This window comes from Bos indicus x Bos taurus, chromosome 10 (assembly GCF_003369695.1).
Source record: "Bos indicus x Bos taurus breed Angus x Brahman F1 hybrid chromosome 10, Bos_hybrid_MaternalHap_v2.0, whole genome shotgun sequence".
In the NCBI taxonomy this organism is placed as follows: domain Eukaryota; kingdom Metazoa; phylum Chordata; class Mammalia; order Artiodactyla; family Bovidae; genus Bos; species Bos indicus x Bos taurus.
In genome coordinates this window covers 37,134,891-37,143,519 of record NC_040085.1, presented here as the reverse complement: position 1 = coordinate 37,143,519, position 8,629 = coordinate 37,134,891, and the positions used below count along the sequence as shown (strand labels likewise).

Sequence of the window (8,629 nt, the reverse complement as noted above, 5' to 3'; positions counted from 1 at the left end):
TCACTGAGGGCCATCTTAGAGACTGCCTACAAAAAATCTAGTTAGTGCCAGATAATTAGCAGTGCAAGATTGGATGTTTTTGTCCTAAGATCAGTAGCAGGCACATAAGCTCTCACCACTCCTATTTGAGGTCACACTGGAGGATGTACTAAGTGCAGTAAGGCAAGGAAAAGAAATAAGCACACCACTCAGGAAGAACAAAAACTGTCCCTATTTGGAGATGACATGATTGTCCACAGAGAAAACCTCAAGGAATTTACAAAAACCTTCTGGAACTTTTAAGTGAGAAAACAGATGACAAATTAGCATATGAAAAACTGCTCAATGTTAGTCATTAGGGAAATGCAAATTAAAACCACAAGAGACCATTACCCATCTTTTAGAATGACTGAATCAAAAGAAGTGAATACCAAATGTTGGCAAAGATGCAGAGTAATTGGGACATTGCTGGCAGGAATGTAAAATGGTACAGTCACTTTGGAAAACATTTTGGCAGTCACTTACAGTAATATATACTTAACATATGACCCAGCAGTACTCCTCCTTTGCATTATTTTCTCAAGAGAAGTGAAAACATATGTTCACACAAAAGACCATACACTAATATTTATAGTGGTTTGGTTTATAACCACCAAAACTGGAAACAACTCAAATGTTCAGTTGGGAATGGATAAATAATATCCAGACAATGGACTACTACTCAGTAATAAAAAGGAAGGAACTAATGATAAATGCAACAATATGGATGAATCTCAAATCTATTAAGAGAAAGAAGCTTAGCCTCAAAAGGCTATACAATGTATAATTCCATTTATATGACATGCTGGAAGAGGCATAACTATAGAGACAGAAAACACTATTTGCAAACAATTTTGGGGGAGTTCACAGACCACCTCTAGCCCATCCCTGGACCCCATTCATATGCCACTCCATTTTCAAGGCAGCCACCAAACTCTCTCCTCCTAACTGCAGCTCCTTCCTGAACCCTATCCAGATTTACATTTAGTGACATTCTGCTTGGCACAGGATTGGTCCCCACTTCATAGACAGTATGAAAATATTCTCTCTTCAGCTATTGCTTCCACGGCAACATCCATCTTGATCCTGCGCTTATGGAATGGAAAAGATGATAAAATACTGAGGCAATCTGCCCAGGGGCAAGTTACCATATTCTGAGATTTCCCCCAGGTCCATTCATTTTCCTTCATTGTGCTCAGACCAGAGCGAGGAGCCAGGTGGGAGAAGGATGTAAATAAGGAATGTAAGACAAGGCTGGCTCTGTGAGCCTCCATCTCCCAAGTTATAAGCCCAGCTCTAATGGAACCGTACCCCGCTCCACAGCCCTGCCAGCTTGTGGGAAGAAAGTGTAGACGGCTTCAGTCATCATACTGTCACCATTCCTCCACTTTTCGTGGATCCCTTTCTCTCACTCATTCATTCGTCACCGGCTGCTACAGCACTGACCAGGGCAGACACAGAGGCTGCCCTCAAGGCGTGTACCGTCCCGCAATAGGAGGTCACAGTTATCACCCCGTATGGTACAGGCTGCGAGGAAAGTGGGAGTGGGGCAGGGGCGTTGGGGGGGCGGGGGCGGGGGCGGCTCCCAGCGCAGGCGTCTTTGCAGCAGACTGCCAGAGCTGCGTTTTCCACGACCTGCTGGAGTTTGCAATCTTGCAGGCCTCCTCTCCCGGGGCAGAAGGCCACTCACAGCTCCTCCCGGGTCCCCAGGGCCGCCCACCCGGGCCTCTCGCCGCACCTAGGACGGCGGCCGGGTCTAGGAGGGACGCCTATGGGCGCGGCGGCCCCGCCCTGGCCAGCCTGGGGCGGAGGCCGGTTCCCATAGGGATCGCGGGCCGGCGGGCTGCGACAGAGCCGGGCCAGAGTCGGCTAGGCTGGAGTGAGGCCGGCGGGGCAGCCGCGGCGCCGTGAGTCCCGGGCGGGGAGGGAGGCGCGGGCCAGGCCGCCACGTGGCGCCGCACGAGGCTGCGCGGCGCCGGCCAGAGCTCGGGTGGGAAGCGGGGGCGACGTAGGAGGGTCTCCCCCCGGCCCCGCGCGGCGGCAGGACGGCGTTGCCCTGCTCCTTGCGGGCTCCGGGCCCTACCTCGCGGGGCTCTCCCATCCTGTCCCGCCCCGCCGCCGCCCCCGCGGGGAGTCGGGCGGTGTCTTCTTGCGGAAAGGAAACGAGACCCTATATTAGAACCGGGGAAGCCCTTAACCTTCCAGGTCCTCCAGCCAGCTCATATGTCTTAGATCGGATGAACCTGACATTGAAAAGATAGTCTTACAACTCGGCTCGTTTCAGGATGACAGGTTACATTTTAACTTTCAGGGTATATACAACAGAGGATTAAACTTGAGTTACCAAAGGCAGCTGACTCCAGGCCGTCGTCTTTGACCGAGTGGCCACGGCTGAGGGGCGAGGGTTTAAGGGACTGGGTTGATTCCTAATTGTGTAACAACTGCAGTCTTCTGTCTTAGGCCCTTGACAAAGACCCATTGTTGAGTGGAGCTGTTCATGCCAATATTTACTAAGCGACATTTTCAAACTATGTGAAGATCCATTTTAAGAATTTATTCATCAGTGATGGAGAAGTATGAAAAAATTGGGAAAATTGGTGAAGGATCCTATGGAGTTGTTTTCAAATGCCGAAACAGGGACACAGGTCAGATTGTGGCCATCAAGAAGTTTCTGGAATCAGAAGATGACCCTGTCATAAAGAAAATCGCCCTTCGAGAAATCCGCATGCTCAAGGTAATTTCTTTAAGGTGAATTTTAAGGAACTAAAAAAAAAAAAATTAAAGTGAGTCATGTTATATGAAATAAATGCCTTGAGATGTGGTCACATCTTCCTTCACAGACTTTGGTCCTCAATGATACAGATGGGGTATCTGTGCACCAGTCACCAATTGTATAATGAATTAGAAAGTCATAGGTGTGGGGAAAGATGGTCTTCACTTTCAGACTTGCTGTGGGATATTTTATTTTTCTTCCCGATAGCTTCTTTCACATGTCACCTGTAGATCTGGTTCCTCAAGAGTCATCAACTTTAACAGTATAGGAACTTTCCACAACTCCAGTCTGCTGGTGTGCATGATTTTTAAACTTCTAGGCTAGCCTCTGTTGATATTCTTAGTCTGTGAAGAGAATTAATCATTCACCTGTTTTCAAACTCCCAGGAAGCTGACAGGTTCTCATTACACCTTGCCTTGATCTACTGCTGAGCTTCATAATGTCTTTGTCTTGTCTCTAGAAGAAGGATTTTTCTGTAAGTGAAATGATTGCTTTAAAAATGTTCACTAGTTAGCTCTTGGAGACCATGATACTTGGAGGGGGTGAGTGTTTATTACAAGCTGAAAGTATCTGTTTCCTGAAATGGAAATGAAGAAGGAAAGTATTTTTCCTTCATTTTTTTATTTCTGTGAAGATGAACTCCAAATCCTGCCCTATGTAGAGTGCGACCTGCAGTGAACATGGTGGAGGTTCTTTCAACAGATTAACTTTCTCTGTTGGGTCTGGTTTTAAACAGGACCTAGGACTTCCCTGGTGGCTCAGACAGTAAGGCGTCTGTCTACAATGCAGGAGACCCGGGTTTGATCCTTGGCTTGGGAAGATCCCCTGGAGAAGGAAATGGCAATCCATTCCAGTACTCTTGCCTGGAAAATTCCATGGACAGAGGAGCCTGGTAGGCTACAGTCCATGGGGTCGCAAAGAGTCGGACACGGCTGAGCAACTTCACTTTCACTTTCTGTGTTCTGACATGTGTAACTGACTATCCAACAAGGGAAGAGCAGCCTCGTGGGGGCTGAGTGGAATATCTGGGGAGTCTCCTCTTACCTCTGCTGCTGCTGCTGCTAAGTTGCTTCAGTCTTGTCTGACTCTGTGTGACCCCAGAGACGGCAGCCCACCAGGCTCCCCTGTCCCTGGGATTCTCCAGGCAAGAGCACTGGAGTGGGTTGCCATTTCTTTCTCCAATGCATGAAAGTGAAAAGTGAAAGTGAAGTCGCTCAGTCGTGTCTGACCCTCAGCGACCCCATGGACTGCAGCCTACCAGGCTCCTCTGTCCATGGGATTTTCCCTCTGCTTCTCCCTTTTTTCCAGGGCTCTCTAAATTCTTTCTCCTGTGAATTAAGTGGGTGGGATTATCACTGGACCCCGAATAGGAAGTATCAGGCTGCAGATAAATTAAAATGGGTGGATAACAGGAAAACTTTCTCTCTTTAGATCTAGGACATTTTTACCAGCAGAATGTTTTCAGTTCGAGAAGACACTTCTGAAGCCCCTGTGCAGTGTTCCCTAGGGCAGAGTGAGACAGCAGTGTTTGCCCATCTCCCTGGACTCCCTGCCCTCCCCCCTCTACACAGGGAAAGAGGGTCTCACGGTTTCTCTGGGGCCCATGGGCGTTTTTCAGTTTCTCAGGCTTTCCTATAGGAGAAGGTGATCACTGAATTTCAACAGGATTCATTTACTCCAGAGAAAAGCCAGTCTGTTTCTAGTGGAGAGATACTCTTTTTCTGATTCTGAAGGTCACCTACAGGTGCCTCTCTGAAGCCTCTCACTATTCTTTAGCAATATGGTATTTACAAGTTTAGTCTCTGAATTAATTCACTTTCTCCAGGATGGGGGCCTCTCCTCGGATCTCTGTGTCAACCACTTGGCATGTAATGTACCTCCAATAAATGTTATTGTTGAATTGAAAAAAAGATGTTAACAAAATAAGCTCCTAGAAACTGTAGGTTGGGACTTCCCTGGTAGTCCAGTGATTCAGGCTGTGTGCTTCCACTGCAGGAGTTGGGGGTTCGATCCCTGGCCTGGGAACTAAGGTCTCATATGCCCTATGGCACAACCAAAAAAGAAAGGGTAGGTGTTGCCAATAAATTAGGAAGTCAGATGTGTTTTCTTGAATAACTGAATACTGATGTCCTCTGAAGGATAGGTGTGTACGCAGAACCCTGATTTCAAGGCACACAACACTCCATTCCCCAAAATCAAGGGCACAGCTGTAGACTCCTCTGGTCTGTATGAGGTGATGGGACTAGATTACCAGTAGAGTCTGTCCCTTCAAGCCCTAACTTGTCTGAATTCTTGATATTCTTGATAATGGGCGCTTAAATATTTGCTGAATAAATGAATTGAGGGTTTGTTAAGTCAAGTCATATTTTTTCCATATATTTATTCAGTAAATATTTATGGAGTCTCATTATACCTAAAATAATGTTTGCATTAAAGTGTACATCCTGTCTTACAGATGTGTAACTGGTGGGAGATGAATTCTGCCTCAGCTCTCACTCCCAGTAGACTAAGTTCCTAGTGGGCAGGGCCTGTGTCATTCACCTTGTGTTCCCATGCCTGGTTTGAGCCCTCTAAATGAAGTGTTTGGAGGCTTGTTTAAACTAGACTTTGAAATGTGGAATGAGAGATAAGGTGTTCAGGGCAGCCAGTCTCTGCTAGGGAGAAAAAAAAAGGTGCATAGTGGAAAGCAGTGTATGGAGGGAACACAGGTAACCCCAAAGTCTTAGCCAAGATTCCTGCTGGGTGCTAACAGGCCTGGGAGAAAAGAGAAGGAAAGGAAGCCAATGTCCATTAAGAAGGGGTGCAAGGAATGTCCTGGAATACAGGTCTGGCCCTGGGATAAGTGATGGTTTGCACATCCACGCACCTGGTCCCAGATGCCCATCCTGCCTTGGGGACATGTTGTTGTCCATGAGAACAAGAAATTGGTGAGGTCTAGGTTCATGTTTAGGGCCCCGTCTGAGCTGCATTCAAGGCATTGCCCCATTGACCATGGAAGGGGAATACTAACCTGGGCACGAAGCACAGTTCTGTGAACTCAAGGGCTCACTGAGTGTGCATTCCTAGGGTTTTCCTTGCATACCCCCCACAGAGTTGAGGCTGTTAATGACCTTTGCTAAGATCAGGAACTAGGATGACTGAGGCTAAAGGTATCTTAGTGACCTTAGTGGGTGACATTGGTCAAGGGCTGAACCCCAGACTGCCCTTCTTGTGATAAGGAAAGTAAAAAAAGCAGATTAAGACCAGATATAGAAGGCTTCAAATGCCAGGCTGAAGAGTTTGGCTTTCACCTGAAAAGAGGGAAACCAGCTAAGATATTTTTAGTAGAAAGTTATCATTTGCAGACTTTTAAATTTCATGAATCAATAAACTTCAAAAAAATATTTTTACAGATTGGGTGGTCAACATTTGAAGAAACTAGTTTATCACCATTACTTCATAAACAAAAGGACATTTTAATATTTTTTAAAAACTAGGAACGATATAACTTTAGGAGAAAGCAGTCTTCCTGAGAGAGTAGTTGACAACTAAGTCAACATCTCTCTGTATATACGTTTCTCTGGTGTGTGAGAGGATACAAGTGTTAACAGTGTATGTGTGTATGAGAGAGAGATCATTGCCCCTATTTTTCCCATCTCACTATCCATTGATGAAAATGTAGACTTCATTTGTTTTGTGCAGCCTAAATGTCACAAAAGTTAGTACTATGTCTGAGAACAAAACTCCCTGGATCAGATGATGTCTTACTTTTAAGATCTGATACAACAAAATTCTAATACTACAAAAGAAAGGAATGGTCCCTTGGATTTTATATTATAGTAGAATTTGGCATGTATCTATCCTCAGATATGTTTTTAAAACCATTTATTTAATGACTTAAAGCAACTCCTAATAATTGCTATTGGACTCTTTTAAAAATTACAGTTGTTTCCATTAAGCAGATAAGATCATGGGAGTGAACTGTCCAGCAGTCAATTGCTTAATTATTAAGGCAGCACATCTATAGTGTTTCCTGTTCTTGATGTGAAGCATATATGAAGATGTAACCATTCATTGGTAAATGGTTTTAAGGATGAAAATTATTATCAAGAAACCAATTTTGCTAATATTTTTAGAAAACATATTTTTCTGAACATTTGAAACACTTTTCAAATAGTATTACTTCACGCCACTTGGGGGAAAAAAAAGGTATAACACGTTTTTATGAGATAAATTCAGTATTTGTACTCATAAATTGCTCTCTAAATGTAATCCACTCTTCACCAAGAAGTCCTATTGCAGTCAACCCTTTAATATTTTCATTTTGAATCTTATTTTTTCCAGGTTACATAATTAGGCTTTTAGAAAAATAAACAATGGCTCCAGTTAAAATTAGCTCAGGGACTTCCCTGGTGGTCCAGTGATAAAGAATCCACCACGCAATGCAGGGGATTGAGCGTTTGGTGCCTGGTCAGGGAACTAAGATCTCACATGCTGAGGAGCTTGTAAGCTGGGGTGCCACAACTAGAGAATCCATGCGCCTCATGGAAAGATCCCATATGACACAACGAAGGTCAGTGTGCCGCAACTAAGACTTGACCCAGCCAAACAAATACATGAACGAAATAGTCAGCTCATACTCTAAAACAGCAGTGACAGAAATAAAATTATCCTGCAATACCTGAGCACAAAGCGACTATCCCACCTTTTCTCAAACTCACTTTCCACTGTGGGAAAAAAAGAAGTCAATATTTTCAGTCAGCGTTTTTTCGTTTATTTTTTAGTATTTATTTATTTATCTGGCTGCCCTGGGTCTTAGCTGCAGCACGTGAGACCTTTTAGTTGCGGCACGTGAACTCTTAGGTGTGGCACGTGGGATCTAGTTCCCTCACTAGGGATTGAACTCGGGCCCCCTGCATTGGGAACATGGAGTCTTAGCCACTGGCCAACCTTGGACGTCCCTCAGTCAGTGGTTTTGATGCGACACCTGTGTGTAAGACAGTTGACACGTGTTCATTTGGCGTGAACACAGGGATTTCTGCAGAACGCCTGTCATGTCCCAGGCACTGTTCTAGGTGTCTGTCCTCACAAACGAGAGACTAACAGTAAACCTGCATGTCACGTGGTGAAAAATTAAGCAGGGTAAGGGGTTAAGGTGAGGGAAGGGCTTGCTTCTTTATACAGAGTGGTTAGGGAAAGCTTTCCTGATGAATGACATTTGAAGACATTCCAAAGGAGATGTGAAGGGGTGACTCTTGCAGCTCTTCCGGGGGAAAACGTTCTAGGCAGGTGGAGGGTAGGACAGAGGCCCCGAGGGAAGATCAAGGGATGTGTGCTAGGTGTGTTCTGGTGTGTTGTAGAAGGAGCAAAGAGGAGAGTGTGCCTGAAGCAGGGTAAGCGAGGACGAGAGTCATGGAAGACGATGTTACAGGGGTGAGTGGGTCAGATATGAGGGCCTGTGGGCCATGGTAGGAGCTGTGGATTTTACTTTGAGTGAGATGGGAGTCATCAGAGGGTTTTGAGTAGAGGGGTGCCCAGGCACGTCTTATATCCCAGAAGGGTTCCTCTAGCGGCTGCTTACTCCAGCTTCATGAGCAGGAAGCTCTGTTAGCAGACTTCATGTGACCCAGGTGTGAGGTGATGGGGTTTGGGTCAGAGAGGCAGCAGTGGAGGTGGTCAGATTCAAGATATATTCAGAGAGGAGAGCACATAGGAATCTGATGGTTGGATGAGGAATCAAGAATGACTCGAGTTCTTCACTTGAGGACCTGGAAGAACAAAGAGATCATTCACTGATAGGGAGACCCAGGTGCAAATTTAGGGGAAAGAAAATCAAGAATTCTGTTTGGGAAATGTAAT

At 45.4% G+C, this 8,629-nt stretch overlaps 1 protein-coding gene across 4 annotated transcripts in view; it reads left to right on the top strand.

The window, feature by feature from the left end:
* The first annotated feature begins 737 nt into the window (after window positions 1-737).
* The window catches only part of CDKL1 (cyclin dependent kinase like 1), a 53,634-nt gene continuing 45,742 nt past the window's right edge, over window positions 738-8,629 (top strand). Inside the window, exons 1-2 of one of the 4 annotated variants that reach the window (XM_027553705.1) lie at window positions 738-1,538; window positions 2,479-2,752. In XM_027553705.1, coding sequence (XP_027409506.1) covers window positions 2,585-2,752 — 168 coding nt within the window. In that variant the 5' untranslated portion in view covers window positions 738-1,538; window positions 2,479-2,584. Of the gene's footprint in view, window positions 1,539-1,596; window positions 1,926-2,044; window positions 2,311-2,465; window positions 2,753-8,629 lie in introns of those variants that run through there. The other 3 variants (XM_027553703.1, XM_027553704.1, XM_027553706.1) reach the window with 3 other exon arrangements.